This window comes from Diorhabda carinulata, chromosome 7, assembly GCF_026250575.1.
Source record: "Diorhabda carinulata isolate Delta chromosome 7, icDioCari1.1, whole genome shotgun sequence".
Lineage (NCBI taxonomy): Eukaryota > Metazoa > Arthropoda > Insecta > Coleoptera > Chrysomelidae > Diorhabda > Diorhabda carinulata.
Window position 1 is genome coordinate 12,269,835 of NC_079466.1, and position 23,353 is coordinate 12,293,187.

The window sequence follows — 23,353 nt, forward strand, 5'->3', positions numbered from 1 at the left end:
CGCACTTATCCTACTGACTGCGCCAAATATATTTTTCGGTGTTCGAAAATTATTTTTAAAAATTTATTTAACACAAAATTACAATTAATTTTGTATTATTGAATGATTACAATTAATATCTTAAGCGAACTAACTATAATACATTACCAAAGTGTTTACATTCTTTCGTTTATATAATAAAATTATTGCTGACAATGTGTTTACAATATTTGATACTATTCCGTTTTAATAAAATAACCTCAAATTTTCTCTCCATAACTAGCTATAGTTTTTTCAAGTAAAGATAATTTTTTTTATTATGGTTTTGTAGCATCATACAAATCAATTATACGATAAATTGAGCATTTGGATAAATCAATTTCATAAAAGATGACTGAAATAATAACCTGTGCGATAATAATATTGTTAGTTGATAGAAAAATGAAAAATTTCAGTAATCAACATTTTTCATACGATTGAATCGTTTTTAATTTTTAATCTGCTTAAAAATTTTCCTATGGGAACCAAAATTATTTAATTTGAGACTCGGCTTAAAACTCGAACCAATGCCTAAGAAAAGAAAAATTTCTGGGGTATATTCTGCTTAGTACTTACCTGAATCTATTATATTTTGCACAATGCGTACGGTCTCGAAAATATTTTTGTATTCACTGAATTCTTGGAAACGTTAAGAAGAAATTTCTTAAAAAATAAATGTTCATATAAGTATATATATATATATATATATATATATATATATATATATATATATATATATATATTTTAAATTTTCAAACAAGTGCGAGATTCTATTCATTTGTTTTCCCTCTGTTAGGCACGTGCCACCCCATCTGTTACACCGGAACTCAATGTTCAACCAAATGTGGCGGCAGATGTTAAAAATACAACGGTGACTAAACTAATGCCACTGGCGTAGTATGAACATAGAGGCGACAGACTCAATTTATGTCTTAAACACACATTTGTTCACTTCCTTTATTAGTTTGTTATATATGTTTATTAGAAAAAATTGTATTAATATCCAATTTAAGTCTTCTCGTAGATTATTCCACACTGCCCACTTGACATTTCTCTCGATTACAACAAATCTAATTGCAAATTAACTCTATATTATCAAAATTTGTTATCGTACTTAAAGCACCTTTTTTTTTAAGTAGGACATTAATATCAACGAATTTCTCAAATTTAAAAATCATTGAAAAGATACCGATAATTTTATTTTGTATAAATGAATTTCGTCCCCTGCATCATACCAATATTTAGTTTGTATCAATAAATGTTGAAATATGTTGATTTCACTTTTAACAGAGAAAAAATCTTCTTATTATTTATGTGTATATAGAATTTCGTGATCGCTAAAATGTTGAAAGAGTACGCCACTGATTGTGATTTGGTTGATTTTACGATTATTCTCTAACCCCTCGGCTGATCGAATGTTCGAGATATATAACAGATGTAACTTCCTCCTTCATAATAATTTTTTGTAATAACTTATAATAAAGATTTCGAAATTTAATGATTACAATTAAAAAAAATATTTGAAAATACAAAAATATCGTTAATTTATAATCTAAAAGTAATGTGGTGGATTTTGATATGTTTTGAATAAAAATATCTCCATATACAGACAAACACTCTGTAAAAACTCAATTGCAAATTTTAATAATTAAAATCCTTGTGTAATATAATAATTATAGTTGCAGTGAATAAATTATTTACCGAATCAAATAAACTAAACGTTCTATAATTCTATAATTTTGAACGGTTACCAACTTTTATATCTAAAAACGTTTATTACCAATTAGTCTTTTGTATCGTTAGTTAATTCGAAAACTCGTTCCGTAATATTTTCCCACGCTGTCTATGACTACCTACTATATAGTTGACCGTTTCATGTCTACGGCCGAACAAAACTCGTACCATTTCATTCTCTTGTATTTCTTTAAAACCAGTTCGCTGATTTTTATCCTGTGCTTTAGGTACATCATTTATTATGAAGTAATTATTCTAATAGACAATTATAATCTTAAAAATCAATAAATATATAGAAGATTTTGCCCGAATAACCGTAAGAGACGTTAATATCAACAGTTAATTCGAAGTGTCTATGCACAAATTTTATATAAATCATTTCATTTTCTAGCCAGACTTCCAATTTTTATTATTGAAATATTTATCGATAGTTCGTTCCTTATGTGTGTTTTAAAAATAATTATTTAAAATTTAAAAAATATTTTCTCCAATTATTAAAACAAATTGCTACAAACTATATTAGCGAAAAATAATGAACGCAATCTATTAAAGTAAAACGAAAAAATAATAAAAACCGTATTCAAAATAGCCTAGTTGGATGGCTACCAAAGCTTGTGATAAAGTCGGGATATAAACGTCGATCAATTGTCGAATTTTCATTATTCTTATAGTAATACGAGAAGTTTCGTATCGTGTTATGAATGAATATCACCGTCCCGAACCTTGAGATGGTTCACACAACCTCTCCGAGAGAGGGGAAATGGATAAAGTGAAGAAAAAATTGTTTGGTCCATGTTAGCAGTTATGGTCTCTTCAATTCTATCTATAATTTTATTTTGTTTAACAAATACTCTATTGGTTTGGAATATAAAAATAGTTTTGTAAAATTCAGAAAACTTTAACACCTAAAAACCCAAATAATAAGTACAAAGTTATAAGTACATCGTTTTCGTATCGTCCACGTCTTGCTTTGTATTTCCGAATTCCGTTTCTTTTAGATAGATAAAAATGTTTTTGCTTATATTTTAATACTTAATAAACAGAACAGAAGGAAATTTATTCTAAATATAATAAACTAACATTTCTATATTTTGTAATAACTTTATGACCGGTGACTTTTTAAATTTGTTTCGTTCTTTATGTACAGTATGTTGGTGCAACCAGCATAATAAAATCATAACAGCCCATCTGTATAGGTAGCTGACTGCCGGTTGGAAGGAAGAGGGTTTGCCTGAGGCACCGGCCTGGTGGAAATCGACCAACGAGAATTAAAACTACACATATGCACCACCGACAGTTGTTTACTTCTTCGGTTGTGGAGTACATCGAGTTTTTTACCTTTCGAAGAGACCCGAAAATTAATGATTTCGAATTTGCTTCTTGAATTATTATGAATTATTCACAATAAAACGTGACGAAATTCGTTTTGAATCCAAAGGATTACGTGCTGTTACTACAAAGGTCAATCGAGACAGTTTGGTAAGTTTTTTATCTCGAAAACTTGTTTCATTTAAATAATTTACTGTAAAAACAATAAATAAATTTGTTTCCAATTAAAAAAAAATTGGTATTTGCTTATATATTTAGTTAATTACATTCCCATTCTAGTCTATGAAGAAATTATAGCAAAGAATCTAAACGATCCGATGAATTAATCCAACTTTTTTCATATCGACATGAAATTTGGATTCATTGACAAGCAATTTAAATCAAAACTCCATAGTCGTATTACTCAGTTTTTGTCCTAAATTATATCTATAATTACCAAATTAAGTACCTTTTTCCTATAAAATGAGCATGTTCAAAATTTCAAAAGTTCGTTATTGTTTTATTTGACATATTTTCTAGGTACTTATTGATTCAAAATATTTCCGGCTAAGATACCCTTATACGACTTTGAGAATTCCCATTTAGCCTCGAGAACTTATAACGACAATAAAATCGGATTCTTGAGATCTTTACTGGAACGAAACCAGTTTGTTAAATACCTTTCTTGTGCATTTACAACAACCGAAGTTTGTAATTAATTGAAGAGGAAAGCATACCTCGTCCATTTCAGAATTCTTTTTTTTTTTAATCCTGGCGACTACAGAATAGATTTTAAAAACTGTAGAAATTTTATTGTGTCTAGATATATATTCAAGCATCGAGAAATAAGTTCTACAATGTCAAATTCTTTCTGAAATTTTCTATATCCTTGTTTTAGGTTTATTTTACCTTGATTTTAACATTATAGTACTTGTTTTGTCTTGTTATCTATCAAAAGACCGTTTGTACTCATCAAATGTAGTTTAATTTTATTAAAAAATATAGGGAAGTAGATTTCGAAAAGATATTGAAGTGCTTATATATACGTTTTCCCCCTTTCAAAGATTATGGAAATCAAAATCAGAACCTAACTTTAAAAACCAGTTCTGTGAGTTTGAAGTAGCCATGCACTAATTTGCGATCTTAAGAAAACGTGTTTAAAATGCAAATTGGAGGTTATCAATCAATTACTAAGAATTTTTCATATTTATTCCAGTTCGATATACTAAAATTTAATTGAATCTCATTGAATTTAAACTATTCTAATAAAATTCTGCTTGTGAATAATATCACGGTAAATTACATTTTTCACATAATAATTAGTTTTTGTATATTCTTGGTGTACATGTTAAGAACGTGAGCCACATTAAATGCCACAATTTGAATACATGAAATTTTGATTTTCCCAAGTTTTGTGAATCCATCCGTATTTATATGAATAAATAGATTTTCCTGAAACGTGGATATTATAACGATCATTGTCGACAGGAATATATATGACATTTTTATGAATGCCATGACAAAATTATTATATTCTGCAAAATAATCGTACGTAGTAAATTGAAGAATAAACGAGGAGATCCTATATGTCAGATTTGTAAACGATTGTTTCAAGTTATTAATCATTTTGATTGTCGATATTGAATTGAAATATATAACAATCATATTTTTCATACATTATAAGATTTGAATATTTTTTCACCTTATAAATTTACGAAATTATTCAGACGCACTAAGTAACAAAAAAAAAATAACTACAACCAATGGACATTATATTTCTTCACATGCGTAGTGAACTTGATAGTAGCGTAACTTCCGGTGTACAGATATTGATGAGCTAGCGGAAGTGGCAATGAAATCCTTATATTTTTCACACAGGAAAAGGTGCATCGAAGGGGATAACTACCTACTCTTCAGTAGGCTATACAAAAGTGAAACAAAGAAACCTACCCGCACTAGTTATATAAGTTTACATAGTATGATGGTGTAAAAACGCATAATTCATACCCGACTGGAAATTTTCAATGGAAGTAGTTGTTAATTATGAAGGAATTAGTTGTTAATTATGAAAATTAAAAGCGTTAGGTCATTAGAATAAATATATTATTGATACGGAAGATTTCTATTCTAAATTAACTTTGTTTTTTAATTGCGAATCACTTTAATGAAATCGACCCTGGGAAAAACAAATTATGTATTAATAACGTTTGTACACCAATCAATAATAATTTAGGCACAGTCTATACAACCACGATGGAGGTAATTAGTGGAGAATATCGCAGTTTTTTGTATTTACTTAGAAAAGCCAGTAAAATGATTGGAAAATATCTTTTTTTAGAGTATATCGCTAGATAAAAAAAGGAAAACAGACAAATGGTCTTTTTATCTGTTTAAATGTCATTCATTCCCATTCAGCAAATATAACTTTACACGAAATTTCCTTAAATTCTAATAATTAAGGAATAACTAGATTATGGAATTATTTCAATAGATTTCCTATTAGTAGTTTGTATATTCCAGCGGTTATATATAATTGCCAATAATTTAACCTCCGTTTTCAATTAATATAGAATATCTATATAATTAACAAACATTTTTAGTCACAACTTATTTATAACTAATGAAGTTTAATATCTTAACAATTACGGTTTCCTTACTTTATATCGATCTCTATTAATATAATTGTATCATTTCATTATCATTATATTTTTATAAATATGTTGATCAAGATAGGTAAATAATATATAAATGGAAAAATAATTATAAGAAGATTAATAATATGGAAATTTGTATATTATAGAAACTGTGTAAAGAATGGTAACGAAATAATCAATAGGGTCAAATCAAAAAATGTATGATGTACAACGATAACACGAAAAACAAATTCGCAGTTGTTTTTCTAATTGTATACTGAAAAATATTACTGTCACAACTCTATACGTTTCGTTTATTTAAATTCTGTGTTGGAATTTTATTATCCTGATTCCCAAGAACTCCATTCAGGCATTCAATAAATGTATGATAGTACCGTTCTAAAGACTCGATGACTCACGATACTAAAACTTCTGTAATGTATTCTATTCACAATTATAATCATAGTTGTTACAAACTTTTCGAAAGTTACGATTGACGTTTACCTATAAATAACACAAAATATTATATTACTCTAGTTTGTACTTTTTTACAAAATATGTTATCTCATATATTCATTAGATCCTTATTTACAGCTATGAATAATTAATAGCATCATATGTACTCAACATGACATTAAAATGGTTGAGTTCGTGCATACTACTGATTTTTCTTCTGAAAACTATTACATGTGCTACGGAAGATTTACTCGATCAATATGTTAAGCATGTCGAAAATGTAAATAGTATAAATTACGATATTAAGAAACGACTAAACCAAAGATATCATCCGAGATTAAGGAGAAAACTTTCCGCAATTGAACAATCCTACAATCATACTTTTCCATCTGAAAACGATTATTTAAAAATAACAACAAAAAATAAACATTTGTCTAGAAGATTACATAGTTTAGAAGATGTAAACGAAAATATATATCGTCGTAATCGTAGAGATACATCTACTGATATAGTTTGGACACACTCAGAAGTTTTGGATAAAGAAGGAAAGATAATACTGAGATGGCAACCTAGACATCAAGAAATATTATTCAGAGTAGAAGCCAAAACTCGTGGATACGTTGGACTGGGATTTAGTCCAGACGGGAAAATGGAGAAAGCTGATATTGTACTCAGTTGGGTGGATGATAATTCTGGTGTTGCAGTTTTAATGGTGAGTTTTTGATTCGATTGTTTTATCTTTCGTATTTCGAAGCATTCTGTATGAGAAGTAAAGTTTTTAAATCTATTATTCTGCAAATATAAACGATTGATCAGAATATCCACTTAAACAAAAACCAGATCGACTTGTTTAATGGCTTTCCTCTTACGTCTTTTTTATCTCGAGTTCTTTTTGGAGCTAACGATACTTATAATAACGGTGACTTCCGGAGATCGGTTGAACTGTAAAACGTTCAAATGATAAAAACAAAAGTCTAAAACCATCTGTAATTAATATAGAAATTTATATTAATTGGATATTTCTCGTTCACAGTAAACTGGTATGTAGAGTAGACAGTAAAATAAAATACTTGTCTCGGATAAAAACGATGATCATGATCTAATAAAAATATTGTTTTTCAATATATCAGTTTTCGTAAACTATTGACAACAAAAATATATTAGAATTATGAACAGTTTCGTTTTTTTCCGTCACTTTTAAGTGTCTACAATTAACCATATTGTCAGCTGATTTAATTTTTTTATACACTATCATATTTGTTTCAACTTTATTTAAACGTAATTTCCTTTATATATGAATTTGGTTCAATTTAACGAACTATTACTTTTCATAGGTACTTTCAAAGAAATGTAATGAGATTACTAAAGAGCATTTAAAATTAAATGAAGATTTCCAGGTATAATTAAAACAATTTAATTTGTTTCTCTGAAAGAATCGGAAATTCGTTTTTTTTTATCTCACATCCTGTGTTCCAAAGAGTAACGCGTATATTTATATCATCACGGTGTGGTGCACAAGGTGCACAAGATAACCAGTGAACCAGCTTCACATATTATAATATAGATATTCTGTCTTATTCGACTTCCTGTGGCGGTTGCCATATCCGTTCTAGGTTTAGTTATTTTTTATATTTCCTCCGTTTTAGTTAACATTTGGAAGTGTCTACGAAACTACAACTTTCAATCTTGAAAATATCAAATCAAAAAGACACATCAAAACTTTCTATAATTTCGTCAACTCCCCATAAACGTTCACAAAATATTTTCTTCCTACGCGAGTTAACTACATACTTGGTCATTTTAATTAATGGGTTGATTTGTAGATTAATATAATAAACGTCTCGACTGTTAAAGAAAACCTGCCGGTGGCAGCTGTTTCTAAGAATTTGAACCTGTAAGTCCGATGTAATAATTGTTACAAAACGACCAAAGTCACGAAATTACTAAAACAGTTTCAATTGATGATATCACAGAATGTTTCCATAGTTTCATAGAAAACGAAGAAGATTCCAGAAACGTTTAATTTTTAATTAAATTGAATTGTGGGATTGTTAATACAAATTTATTGTTTTATTATTTTTTCTTGCGAGAAAATAGCAGTAATTAAAAAATAATATATTTACTGTAAAGCAAATGCAAGGTCAGTAGGAAAGCCACGTAGAAAAAAAACTTTTTGAAATCGTCTAGAACCGAAAGAAATGTAAAGGCACGTGGTGCCAGGTGCAAAAACATCTGCGACGAGATATAAGAACCGGCCTGGCTCTAGTGGCACCGCTTAAACCCCGAACAAGAAACGTACCATCTGTTTTTTCTTTCTTTATAAATAGGAATGGGGACAAAAATATTTGACTACTCTTTGGGTCGTGCCGTGAGAAACTTTCAGCTGCTTTTGCGTAATAAAGTAATTTTAATCCCCTCGTCATGGAGTACATTAACAATTCTTGGGAAGCAGTTATTGTAGTTGAAATTTGAAGCACGACAATATTTTAAAAAATAACATAACAATTTAACAAAAAACTATATTACAATGATAAATTTGTGTCTTTTTTATTGATTTTGTGTTATAATTAAAATAAAAAAATTTGGTCACGAAAGTTTCTATAGAATATGAATGCAATTATAATTTTATTGTTTACTTTTGATTAATAGATATTGATGGGTGCGGTTAACTTTTGTATCCGCGCTACCCATATTTCTATAGTTTTACAACGTAAAGTTGCGGTGAGACGCTAAAGAAAATTACTTTTTTTACAATTTCTAAACCGTAATACTTATAACGCAATATTGGGAGAATTTATTCAACAGGAAAAGCCTCAGGCAAAGATAATCATAAAAAAGAAGTTAAAGCTGCGGTTGAGTCGTTTCCTATATACCTTTATTGCAACTATTGTTTATAGCGTGTGAAAAACTTAAGGGTGTGAATAGAAATTTACAGATTACGCTTGAATATCTCATTTAAAAACGATTATAATAAAATTTTTTATAAGGGTAAGTATAAATGTATCACTTGATCCATTAATTGCGACATGTTCAAAACGTGGTCGTACCACAAAATTACCAAAAGAAATTTATCTATCAATTCTTCATGCGCGTTGCTGTAACTTGTTTCTTGTTAATATAATAACATTACATTCTGTATTTAAAGTATCTAGTTTGGTAGTTTGGAATATAGACAGATCTAATTCGATTTGTACAACTGTACGTATATATATATATATATATATATATATATATATATATATATATATATATATATATATTATTTATATATTTTTTTTATTTTGTTCTCAGGATTGCCACGGAGTACTCGCTAGCCAAGGCAGTGCACCTGTCAGAGATGAAATCGACAATTATACGTTAATGAGGGGCCTGCAGAACTATACGCATACGGTCATCGAGTTTCGAAGAGCTTTCGACACCTGCGATCCCGACGATTACATTTTATCGGTATGTTGAAAATAATTTTGTAAATTCATCCGCTGGTCGTCGAAATTAGTTTTCTAATACTATAATATTCAAAATTTATTCATTTAGTCCTACAAAGTTGTTTCGGAAATTCGAGGTAATTATTTAATTATTTCAGAGTGATACTGTACGGGTGATTTGGGCGCTTCACGAATATGATCCGCAACGAGGCGCAGAAATGGTTTATCATGGTGAAAATCGAGGATACCAAAGTATTCACTTATTAGGTCCGCCACCTGTAGCTAAAATGAGTGCTGGACACTCTACTTCATGGGATGTTGTTTTAGAGAATGTAAGTGCCACAAAAATATATTTTGGATTTTATATAATTCCATTTATAAGCTAATTATAAGCATCATATTTTCTAATATTAACGTAAAATTATTTTCTTCAAGTTCAACATTCCACAATACGCAGAGACGTTGTACTGGTGTAAGATATTCAAAGCGCCCGCTCTAAATTCAAAGCATCATATAGTTGGATTCGAACCGAATATCGGTAAAAATCATTCTAAAATGATACATCACATGGTAATGCACGAATGCGAATTGGACGAAGAAGAAGATATCGAATTATGGGAAACGTTCTCTAGAGATAAAGGCAAATCTTGTTATTCTAATATTCCGTCTTTATGGGATAAGTGTTTGACACCATTAGTAGCTTGGGCAGTTGGTTCGAAAGGTAATTAAATCTAATTTTATCGTATAAATATCAATGTAATATCAATTTTTTATTCAACAGGTGAAAATTTTCCCAACCACGTAGGGCTACCGCTGGCGGAGAAAAAACATTCTTTCTATATGTTAGAAGTTCACTTTGACAATCCGTATGTAAAAAACGCTGTAGATACGTCCGGTTTAAAGGTGTATTATACAAGCGAATTGAGAGAAAATGAGGCCGGTGTTTTGGTAACGGGTGTAGCGCCATCTACACTGCATTTCATTCCTCCATATCAAAAAGAATACAAAACCGCCGGGTATTGCAGTGTCGATTGCACAAAAGAAGTATGTAACTTTTTTTTCTTTTTTTCATCAATTTATGACGATCGCTTACCTTATTTATTTTTAGCTTATCCCTAAGGAAGGTATTAACGTCGTCTCCGTTATGTTACATTCGCATTTGGCAGCGAGGAAATTGAAATTAAGGCATTTTAGAGCTATGAAAGAATTGACGCCATTAGCTGAAGTAAGATTTATATTATATACATTAATTAATTAATTTCTCAAGCTAATTATTAAGATTCCATTAAGTTAAATGTTTTTAGGACAATAAATATGATTTTAATTATCAACAATCGAGGTCTTTACCTCAGGATATTCCTATATTACCAGGAGACGGCCTCATAACCGAATGTACTTATTCGACGTTGAATAGAAGTAAACCGACTTTGGGAGGTTACACCACATCAAATGAAATGTGTTTGGCTTTTGTATTGCATTATCCAAGAACTCGACTCGCGGGATGTTACTCTATACCGCCGGTAAAGTATTTCTTCGAAAATCTTGGAATCAAAGAATTTTATGGGAAGGATATGGGGGAAATCGAAAAAGCGCTTCTGGAAGGAAGGTAACTAACCATAACCTACACGAATAAAATTAGTAGTAGAATTATTATTAAATATATTAAAGTTTTATTTTATTTTTTTTAGTATCGAAAACGATTCCACTACAACTTCTCCCAATAACCAAAAAAATAAAATATCTCCGGAAGTCGATAAAAAAGTTAAAAACCACTTGATCGATGATCGACAAAGTGAATGGAATATCGTATTTGATAAATTGGTCATAAAAGAACCTCAAGAATTTCGAAATTTAACTTTTACCGAACATTTACGTAATATGCCGTATAATGAGACCGTATTTACAAAAACTATGGAAAAATATTTCTATGAGGGATTGCATTTAACGTTTTGTCGGAAAAAACACGATACTGTCGATATGGTAAGTCAAATTTATGTTTTTATTCAATGGATTCTCAAAAAAAAAATAAATCTCTTATATTGTATTGGAAAAATATTTTTAAAACTAAAAAACTCCAATATGTTTTGCTATTATTATCTATATTACATTGGTTACTTTCATACGATAATTTCATTTGAACAAATAATAAAGTCCATTAATTTTCTAAATTTGTATTGCAGAATAAACAAATCGTGAAACTTCCCGAATTTCAACAGTACGAAAAAAAAGAAAACGTCCAATGTAGTTATCGCTCAAAAACAATTTACACTACACACACAGTTGGGGCACAGTCTAGGAATTCATCCCCCGATTTAATTTTATCATTAAGTTATTATCTTTTGATAAAGGTACTAAGGAGTATTATTTAGAACCTTTGAATTTAGAATCGAAAAACTGAAAAATCATAAACGAAATATTTCTGCATTTATCGTAGATAATGATCAATTTAGTCATGTATATAAATAAGAGATTTTGTTGAAAGTTGAAAAAAAAAACGCTTGTTTTACCATCTTTTAATAATAATTAAGGATATTTATAATTTATGTCTTATGTATATAGCATTTTTGTTATTATTTTTTATGTTATTAAAACATTAGAAAGTAAAATACAGATAACATCCAGAAATATTTATGATTTGGTCGATAATCATTTTTCTTTTACAAATTTAAATCCGATTTGTACGAATTTTTTATTTATTATTTATTCATAAGAAAATTGTATATTTTTGTAAGTCGGGAAAATAATTAATTTTGTACATTTTGATGTATATAAGGATTTGTACCAAAAAATTAGATTGTAATATTACATTATTAAGTAAACTGTGCTGTGAATTAATTCGACATACACAACGATCAATTTCAATTGTTTCGTATGTATTTATTTATGATATAATAAGCTTACCTATTAGATTTCACTAGATATATTCCGTACCACTACATTATTTTAATACAATTATATCTTTTTGCAGAAAGATTGTTTTATTCTTTAAATACCTTCCATACACAAATGGCGTTGAATTGAATCAATTCAAAAGTTCTCTACATCTCTACAAAAATTAAATCTGCTTTCATTATACGACAACTTGTATGATTGCCGGATAAACTATAAAATTATTCACTGAACTAATATCCTAATGTAAAGTAATTTCACATTTTATGTCTAAAAAAATGTCACTTCAATAACAAAACCTTCTAGAATATTGAAAATCTTTCAAACTATCAATTGATTTGAGGGAATCACTTGCCTAGACCCCGTTAATTTGAAAAAAAGATTTATCTTGTCGAACGTTAAAATTCACTGATTCTAAGAAGTATTTATTGCTGTTATTTATTCAACTTAATCAAGAGTTTTATCTTCCGTTGATCTCCATTGAAAACACCTCTTTGTTGTTGTTTATTCTCAATGTAATATTTTACTGGTAAATTTCTAATTTTTTGTTCGACGTTGGACTAGTTCGAAGATTTTTCCAAGATGTTCCATATCTTTTTTACGTTTTTATTTACATCTATAACGGCAGAATCAACTTCACCTTTTTCATTAATTAGATTCAATCGCTTTAAACAAGAAATGCGGTCAATGTAATGGATAAATGTGTCTTTATATATTTTGTAACATATGTATCGATCCACTCTTTGAATAAGTTTGGTTTTTTCAAATATCCCCTAGTCGCATGATATTAAATGCAATTTAATATTAAATTCAGGTAAAAGAGATAGAAATTGATTGGGAATTAGGAAAAATGGATTTTTCCTAAACCGTGTTTCATCATGTAACACACAGTATACGGATAACACGTAGCAATGCCATTTAATGAAAACATCTTGTTTTTAGAATCTTTATTTTAGGATTTATAAGCTGCACAAATAATTTGATAGGTTGTATTCACTCTTTGTTAAACGTTTTTATCGCTTTTTCACCTGTGAGTATAAACCAAAAGTTGAATTAAAATAAGATTTTTTTTAGTGATGAATAAATTTTCACCGCTTTGTAATGTCGCTGTGATTGGATCTGCTACAAACTCTCGATTTAATTTATCTAAATGATATTTCATCGCTTTTTGATCTGAAATCAGATCTTTTAATTCCGAGTGAGTTTTCCTCCATTTCAATAATACAGAAACTAAACGGCTCTTCTTCTTAAACAAATTTCCTGGTGCAACGTGTTTCAAATTCGGCGTAGATAAATATTTAGTTTCTTCACAGTGACTTTTGTAAAGCGAAGATTTACTCGCATATTTAACGGAATTAATATTCGACATAATTATTTCCAACTACTTACTTTTTATCGCTAATGATTAAATGTAGTTTCAAATTACTTGTGTATAGGGTAATTCAATTCACTACCGAAATTCAAAACGCTGATAAATATATTAAGACTCAAATCATGTTTATTCTACCGAATTATTTTCGTATATGTTTTATATTTAATTATGACGTCTCCTTATGATTATCATTCGAAATAAAAGAAGTGTTTAAAATATTTATTTGGCACAAGGGTAATTGTGTCCATTCAATTTACATTCAGGCTAAATCACAGTTTGGTTTTTATAAAATGAGAAAATATATATACAATACTTAGTTATAGTGAAAGTAAATATCTAAAGCTAAATATATATTACAAATTATTCATATTTCGTTGTACTAAATTCATAGTAAAGTCGAAATTGAGTAACACCCTGTATAAATGCAATTAATGACAAAATAAAATGGAGCTATAACTGCGAATTATGATGATGATGTTACTGACTAAATGATGAAGTAAATTTCTATTAAAAAAATCAATGCTATTGCTGAATCAATGTTCTTACGCAATTGTTTAACACGGAAGTATAATTAATCTTAACAGGTGACTAATCTGAAGAGCACCCGAATAAAGAAGTGTATTTACAGCTTTAATTTGAAAAAAAAATTAAAAATAAAACGTATATCTACGCAAATTTACCCAAAAAAGTATTTGTTTTAACATATGCGGAAGTTTTTATTTCCTTGTAGTATGTCTAAATAATTTTAATTTTTTCTTTCCGAATTATTCATGTTCTAAATACTTTTTTATAATGAGATCATCTATTAATTTTATTGTCTTATTGATTGTTCTTAAAAACGATTTTCAATATTGCTCATTTACAGATTGTGATTATTGAACACGCTATATCGTTAGAAACGAAGTTCATTTTTTTAACAAATATGAAAAATCTATAAGATCGAAATCGTTGGAATTGTCTAGATTGGTCGGTGGAAATTGTGGTTTATTCCTAAGAAAATTGATCGAGTGTTGTCGGAATTCGTGCGCTGATGATGAATCTAATTTAGATAATAGGTAACCACATTGGGCTGTACAAACTTCATCTTTCAAAATTTCTCGTTTCGACCAAAATCTAATCAACTTATGACAGTCGGCTATTCTTAAAGAGGCACAATTTCCCTAAACAAATAAAAATAAAATGAATAAATAGGGGATATTAAGAGAAATATCATTTTTTCTACGTACTCCTTGTGGTGTACAAGTACAAGCGGAACAGGGACTCGGGAAATTAGACTCTCCAACTGCCACATATTTATCTCCGATTAAACATCCTCTATGAGCCCCGTATTCTTTCCAAGCACGAATATTAATAGACGGTAGCGAATGACAAGGTACTCGGGGGTTTAAAAAATTCGATGGTAAATCGAACGCGTAACGTTGAATATAATTTGCTACATCCATATTATCGCAAAGAATTTTCGCTAACGAAATTTTTCTTATTTCGGCTAATTGTTGTTCTGTGAACCTCGTCGCAAAATTATCGTTTTCGTACCTTAAAATAACAACTATTAATATATTATCAATCGAGTAATTGGAACGATTGGATTGGAATTGGAAAAAAAATTATGTTCCATTTACTTACTCACCAAAATCTGTCACATTTCTTCAATTGTCTAAATTGAATACCAATAATACAGGCGAAAGTGGGTCCTACCATACCACCTTTCACCGCTATTTCGCTCATTCCACCCGGAAATAAATCTATATCATCAACCGATGCATATATACTTTTCAATTTAGCAATACTATCTTGAGTCATTTCTCGATGAAGATCTTCAAAAGTCGTAGCTCTCTTCAAATTACAATAAGCTCTATAATTGTTATAAGATGGAATTCCGTGGTCTCTAGCTCTTTGAAGGTTTCTCGAAATTAAATCAATTCCTACAAAAAATATTAAATAAAATAATTCTTGTGCTGATCTCAATCACATTTTTTTCGGATGCAACAAACACATTCATAAGACAAACAATTTGTTGAATGAGATCTTTAGTAAATAATGGAATATCACCTGAAAATGGTATTTTCCTATCTTCAAAAAGGTGATTCGTTACTTCAGCTGTTATAAATTGATCCATACTTTCAATTGGTGTCGAAATAAGTCCTCTTGTAATTTCGTCCACCATGTTTTCTCTTAACATCATGTCCATTTTGAAAAAACCATCTCTTAGAAGTATGGGTGGATTGACGATTTCGTAATTAGCATTCGCTCTGATGGTATAATTAAAAAAGTTACTTTTAATTAATTCAAACTTGAAATTTTTTTAATCACCTCACCTAGGTATATGTGGTCTCAATAAAGAATGGCCTATCCTGAAAGCGGCGGCTGCAAATTCATTAAACGCCGTAGGATTACAATCAGGATCATAACCTTTAAAATATCCATTAGGTAATAAAGTGAGTTCGTACAAATTCATAGCGTTCCAGCCTAAAAGTCTCGGTAAAAATTCATTGTAAGTTATATGTTGGAATTCGGCCGTCACAATTCTTCTAACGTGCTCGAAAATATTATCTTCGTCCCAATGAGGATTCAATTTATATAAAATTTCCGATATTCTGTTATGTTCTCGCATAAATATTGTGTGGATCGTTGCCAAAGCTGGTTGTTCAGAAACGCGCGGATCTCCTAAATTACAACATTCATTATTACCATAACGAAGTTCATTACTGAATAGATCGAATTTGATTGTAGTTGATATACTGAAAATATTAACAAATTACCTGCGATAAAACATAATCCCGAACGCGATTTACATTCAGGATGATGTGAACTTTGGGGTAGCAGGGGTTTGCCTTTAATAGGATGATTAGTATAATTCATAATACCTAATCTACTTTTTAATTTTCGCGCTTTACAAGGATTCTCCCCGTAAATCATAGAAGCGTCAAGAAAAGCACTGTTCATATTCATTTGTTCTCTAGGACCCAAATGTTGTTGAGCCGGTAAAGATCTCATCGAATGGAGACATACTCTTTCGCCTGAAACAACAAAATGATCAAAAAATATATTGTTAATAAGAACTATTAATAAGTATACCTGTTTTAACGTTAAATTCTGGATAATAATGATCGCCGGGAGGTATTGGTAACGGATCACATTCCGGATGTACAGTAAAACGACTGTTGCACGACCTGCAATCTGGTATAGATTCCTCGAAACCCTTATGAACAGGTGTAAGTGTTATATCGTGATCTAACAGTTGAGCGAATTGCATCGTCATTAAAGTATATTTAGAATGAATATTACTTATATCAGGATGAATTATCCTTGATACTATTCTAGGATTCGGAAGAGGTAAACCGCTAACACCAGTCACTATAGCTTTTGATATACCTTTAAACAAACAAAAAATAATTTAATAATAAACAATAATTTTATTATAAATGCGTAATTACCATCTTCATATGCGCTAGGTAACATTCTAATGAAAGGACTTAGGGAGTTTCCCCAATGGGGATGTTTCAAATTATTACAATATCCTGTATAGGTTCTGAAAGGAGACGTCGAATCGCAAATTTCTTTTTCGTCACAATCTTCATTAGGTTTCATTTGTTGGTGTAAATCTGATAAATATATGTTTATATCTATATTTTTAAGATTTTCCGTCAATTCGTTCCTTAAAATTGGTAATTCTTCATCGATAAAAACTTGTCGTTTTCTTCTACGATGCATAAGCGTATCGATAATTTTGTTAGAAGTCAACTCAAATAGTAGGGAACTATTAGCTAGTTGAAGAGCGTCTTTGCTAGCTTTACTGAAAGCTACCGCTGTACCTTGAGGAGACTTTGGGTTAACGCCCCCTACTGTAATCAAAAACAAATCCGATATCAATCGATAATAACAAAATTTATTGTATTCATCAACGCGATCACATGTAACTTTAATTTTATAATTCCAAGTTAGTTGAGGTTAAATCTGAGTGTTGTTAGTCTCGTTAATGCGAAAATACCTACGTTCATTCCAAACTTTATATTCCATCTTTCTCCTTTCCACGAGATCTTTTTGAGCTTCAGCTAGAGCTTCCTTTAGTACGTACTCATTAATATCAGATTCGTTTTCTTGATTTGTCCATTCTGTTAATTGTGGGAGTTGATATTGATCACAAGATATGCCAGAATTTAAAAATATATCTTCCTGTATAAATACTTTAGGAGGTAATTTATAAAGTTCCGGAACGTTAGCGCACAAAATACTAGAAAGAGTTGTTTTCTTGATTTCTTTCAATTGATTGTTAGTGAAAGAACTAGGTGGTAAATCGTTTTCGTACCAAAATCTGTCTGATTCTCTTAAAAGTTGGAATTGTTTTTTCAAAAGACAGTTAAAAGTTGGACCCAACAAAGAACCTAAAAATAGATAGATATAAAGATATTTCAATATATAAAATTTGTATAAATACCTGGTAAAGGTTCTTCTAAAATGGCTCCGACTATAAGATCAATATCGTTAGGGTTTTTATATAATTGTTCTAAATGTACTAAATTTGATTTCTGGATTCGAAATATTTCTAAATCGGTAAAACGTTCGATGGTTTTTAAAGGTTTGTTGCATAATTTTAAATATTTTGTATACGGTGCAATACCATGATCTCTACTCATATGAAGAAGAAGTGCAAAAGTGTCCCAATTGCTCCGTAACGTCACATATATTTGTGCATTTGGTATTAAAGCAGGATTTCTAATTAGGTCAATTACCTTATCTGAATAACTCCCGGAATTTATCTTGGTCTAAAATCAATAAAACATATGTTAAGTTAATTTGAGAAAATTAAAAAGCAATTCTTCTTTATATTACCAGTGATTGCGGTAACAACGATAGTAATATCGGCAAAGCCGTTACGGCAGCTTCATTATATATTCCAGTTCGATTTTTACTCGAATATTTTGAAAATCTACCATATTTTTTCAATCCAAGATCAAATTCCGTCATGGTTTCCTATAATAACCGTTGGATAAAACAATACTCTTTCTATATATAAATTCACCATCATTCCCGCTTATGGAAAAAAATTTATTCAAGGTCATAGATAAAAAATGAGTTTTTCGCGATTTTCAGCAAAACGTTAAGTTTTATCATAAAAATAAAAAAATTGTAGATCATAAAATGATCTAAAGAAAAACGTATCAATACTTTTGTTTTTGACGAGCCCCTGTTTCCAAGATATAAAGAATCAAAAAGTTGTAATAGATAGATAAAAGGGATTTAAAATAAAAAAAAAAATTGGGAAACTAAATCGTCCAAGTCGTAACTTTCAAATTCTTCTTCTTTTGTACTCATGCATATTATGACGATCACAACTTTTTAAATCGTTATATCTCAGAAACGGCGATTCGTAGGAAAAAAAGTATTGATACATTTTTTATAGATAATTTTGAGATCTACAATTTTTGCCTAAGGTATTTTTATGATAAAACTTACCGTTTTGTTAAAGATTCCGAAAAACCCATATCTTTGAACTTTCCATACACGAAATGAATAAAGTATAATGAATATTTTACCTCTCCTAGAACGAGCGGTAAGAACTCATTATAAGTAATATGTTGAATTTCCGCTATTACAATTCTTCTACTTTCATAAAAGAGATCATCGTCTTTCCATTGTGTATTTATATTCTTTAGCTCTCTGGCTATTCTGTTGTGTTCTTCCATTAAAACAGTATACAAAGGATTTGAAAAACAAGTAGTGCAATTTGATTCATTTATTCTACCTCCTTCGTATAAACGAATCTTGTTCATATCGTCTAAGGTATTCCCGTAAATTGAGGATGCATCCAAAAATGATGTTGCCAAATTCATCTGATCTCTGAATTCTGAAAAATTACCATTAATAAGTTACGGCTCCATAAATTTCTATACTTTCTAAATTAAATAATTTGAATATACATCTCTTGTCATATTATTTGTAAAATTCACATATATTTCCAAAGTAATCATCTGTTGGTTTAGTTTCTAATGATCAGTAACACTTAAGGCGTGACCGAATTTTATTACCTTCTTAACTACCTAATCGGTAAATTGATATAATTCATTGTGTCCTTAAAGCGATATCTCTATTAGTGCAATTGAGCAAATACATTTTTTTATTAAGAAACAATGTAATTAATCGTCAAATATTCAATTATAACGTGAAATTCAACTGTGTATGTATATACTATAATGTTTTGTTTTCGAAAATTCTTACCGAATTTACAATGTTTTATATCAATAGACGGTAATGTTCTCATATATTCTAGACAATCTTCTTCATTTAGATAACTGTTGTAACATTCATCGTGTTTTTTGTTTTTATCACAACAATGCGGATTTTTCAAAGTACCAGTACTGGTTAGATCGTGTAATAATAATTCGCTCCAAGCCGCTAATAAAGCAGTCACGGATTCATGTTTATTTTTCGGATTTTTTCGGAGAATTGAACTCACATATCGTGAATCAGGTAGTAAATATGATGGATAATGATTTATAGGAAATGAAGTGCCTAAAAACAATAAAGAATAACTCAAAAATTTATTAAACTTTTCTAAACTACTTACCATCGGCATAATTAGGTCTTATTAATCTTAATAATTTCTGTCCTCTCGCACCCCAATTCGGATGTCTAACATTATTACATTTTCCCGATGGTTCTCTAAATTTCATAGCGGGACAAGTTCTTTCGTCAACTTGTATGCAGTTCATTGTCGTTTCTACTTTTTCTAATAACAATGCCTTTTCTACAATGTATTTAATATCATCGGGAAGCGATTTGACGTATTCGGTTACATTGTAATCGGTCGCGACACAAAAATTTACGACCACCACAATTAATATTAGTCCAAACCTGTAATAATATTCACCAATTTTGAAAAATATTAAAGTTGTAGTATTGGTAAATCACTAAGACATTGATGATAAACAATTGATCAAATTATAATATGCCAGACGATTTTATTTGAAATTTAATATCAGTTTCAAATGTTGTTGTATTAGATATTGACATGATGTTAACTGTCACCAATAACACCCCTTCATCCCCATTGGTTATACGCAATTTTTAGAAAAATCATCGTTCAAATATATCCTATTTCCTTCAATAAAGATAAATTAAAATTATTATCGAAATATTTATATCGAACATTTAATTAGTTAGACGTTGATGGAATATTTATTAATTAATATTTTCCTTCAGTTCCTCATTACGTAACTATATATTGTTTAAACAACGATTTCTCCGAACATTTTACTACATAAATTATGAAGAGCGTTGGAAGTGAATGCGATTCTATTAAAAAAAAGAACGATAATTCATGAAAACCCAGAAGGTAAATAAATGTAATTAACGGTAACAGATAGAATGCTTAGATAGTTTTCACATCAAACGGATTTATAAATCGATGTTTCTTTCATTTAGAATATTTGCAAAAATATACAACGAATCAATAACAAATAAATGTTTGAAAGTAAAATCGAAAGTAACATTCTATCGAATGGATTTTATTAGATTTTTTGGTCAACGCGAAGGGTCAAGTTTATGGAATACATTAAAAAAAATTATGTTTGATTAACGAAAGTTGACCGGAAAGTAAAAGCGCACCACGTAATATGTTTATGTATCTATTTTTTAGATGTAATCTACTATAATTGTTAGAAAGTCGAGTATTAAACTCTTGAATTGTTTATTTGATTTTAATGTTTTTTCAATCTAATGATTCATGTATTTCATATATTCTCATAGTTAGAGATGATCTAAATAATTTTAAACGTTAAAGAAATTTAAAAACCTAACCTAACCAATCAAATAGAATTCTTAAATAAAATGATAAATATGCAATAAAGAAGGCTTGTAATCTAATACCTATAAACTATAAAGATTCATGGTTAAAATTTCAAAAAAAAAACAGAATGAACCAATTTAATTTATTATAAACAACGCATATTGTACAACACGCACAAACTTATATCGCTGTATTGCTGAACAATCTTTGAATACTAAATATTTAATTCGATCGACTAGATTGTTATGCAATCTAACAACAATTGTTTCTATTCACATTGGGTAATATAATTGGAAGAACCTCTTTGGATATATATCCGTAAAAGAGTTTATCGAAGTTAAAAGAAAATATAAGCGGTCATGGGCAAAGAGAAACAGCACACAGATTGCTCAAACTAAAATTTTAATAGGAAAGGAAATGAAAGCGAAAAACACACATCATTACAATAAACAAATTTGTTAACCTAAAATGTAGGTAATAAATAAACAATCGGATAAGAGAATTCGTGTTTATTAGGAATTAAATTTAAAAAAAAAATAAGTTGAGAAAATGAAAAGAAAATTCACTATGCCTACTACGTCATAATAAACTCAACAAGACCTGCAAACATTCGAAAATAAAATTAAATTAATCACTATAGAATACGTTAAAAGTTTAATTTTTATCTGTCATGTAATAAATATTAGAATAATTTCCTTTCCAATAAAACTATTTACCTCTATTTACCTATTTACCTCTTTGGTAATAAAATATATTTTTTATCAATATCAACTGCCCCAACCTATTTAGATATTAATTTCGTATAGAAAAAATAAATATTAACATAGTTGTTAAAAAAATAAAAACTTACTTAACCATTTTCACTATAAACACAGCACTTCCACATTAAAATTTCCGGTAAATCGTAACAATCGTTGTTGGAGAATACGCTTCTCGACGGTGATGATGTCCACGCCAAGTGGATCTTCTTTGCGACTGTACTTTCTGATCGACATTCCTCATATATCAGAGAAAGGAGTAAAATGTAGGAGTACTATTATTAATACAGTCTCTATAAAATCCGATATATCTATTAAAAAGCTATTTGCATTAGATGAATACACGGAATTATCTTTTTAGCGCTTCAAAACTTTTTTACGCGATTCGAAATAAAAATTATATTAGAATATCCTTCAACTTTCTAAAAAAATCAATAGGTATTCACTTTCTCTTATTTGTTTTAAAATAATATACTGAAGAATACTTTTTGAGATCGTTCATAATCGGGAATCGTTGACAATACTTTTAGTATTATATCTTGTATACAATTGGTATTAACTTTTTTAATTAAATTCGAATTGATGTATTATATTATTATATCTAAACATTCTAAACATTTTTCATACAACATTCTAATTATATTTTTTTTATAAGAACATAATTCAAAGTGTCCAGCTATAATATTTGATACAATACATATTTTCATTTAATTAGATCCACCAGAAACTTTAAATTTGATCACTTCAACTGTTTATTGAATTTCAATTACATTAAAACAATGTATTTTCTAATGTGTGCCATGGATTTTTCAGTCACGAAATCTTTCGATAATTAGGACGTGCAGTTCCAAATAATTTAAGAGTTATACAAAATAGATCAGATTTATGACATTTATAACCTTTTAAAAAGAAAGTTGTTTCAATAGATTTATTGTTTAAACTTATTTAAACACAGTGTAATTAATTTAGTCGAA

The 23,353-nt window shown here is 29.2% G+C and overlaps 2 protein-coding genes across 2 annotated transcripts in view; one reads left to right on the top strand and one right to left on the bottom strand.

Annotated features, from left to right (window-relative positions):
* Window positions 1–12,545, top strand: part of LOC130896450 (MOXD1 homolog 1) — a 48,285-nt gene extending 35,740 nt beyond the window's left edge. The window contains exons 2-11 of the mRNA XM_057804586.1: window positions 2,949–3,231; window positions 6,288–6,861; window positions 9,441–9,596; window positions 9,733–9,906; window positions 10,010–10,295; window positions 10,356–10,618; window positions 10,683–10,799; window positions 10,879–11,180; window positions 11,263–11,554; window positions 11,755–12,545. Coding sequence (XP_057660569.1) covers window positions 6,322–6,861; window positions 9,441–9,596; window positions 9,733–9,906; window positions 10,010–10,295; window positions 10,356–10,618; window positions 10,683–10,799; window positions 10,879–11,180; window positions 11,263–11,554; window positions 11,755–11,943 — 2,319 coding nt within the window. The 5' untranslated portion in view covers window positions 2,949–3,231; window positions 6,288–6,321 and the 3' untranslated portion in view covers window positions 11,944–12,545. The remainder of the gene's footprint in view (window positions 1–2,948; window positions 3,232–6,287; window positions 6,862–9,440; window positions 9,597–9,732; window positions 9,907–10,009; window positions 10,296–10,355; window positions 10,619–10,682; window positions 10,800–10,878; window positions 11,181–11,262; window positions 11,555–11,754) is intronic.
* Window positions 12,546–14,040: 1,495 nt separating this feature from the next.
* On the bottom strand, window positions 14,041–22,584 carry LOC130896263 (uncharacterized). Its single transcript, XM_057804235.1, has 15 exons — window positions 22,472–22,584; window positions 20,401–20,687; window positions 20,052–20,345; window positions 19,370–19,680; window positions 18,666–18,806; window positions 18,271–18,598; window positions 17,828–18,217; window positions 17,270–17,677; window positions 16,911–17,207; window positions 16,595–16,852; window positions 16,151–16,499; window positions 15,885–16,084; window positions 15,463–15,757; window positions 15,062–15,368; window positions 14,041–14,995 (listed from the first exon to the last, which is right to left on the bottom strand). Exons 1-15 carry the CDS (start codon window positions 22,477–22,479, stop codon window positions 14,741–14,743), a joined length of 4,128 nt encoding a protein of 1,375 aa, XP_057660218.1. The 5' UTR covers window positions 22,480–22,584; the 3' UTR covers window positions 14,041–14,740.
* Window positions 22,585–23,353: the final 769 nt, after the last annotated feature.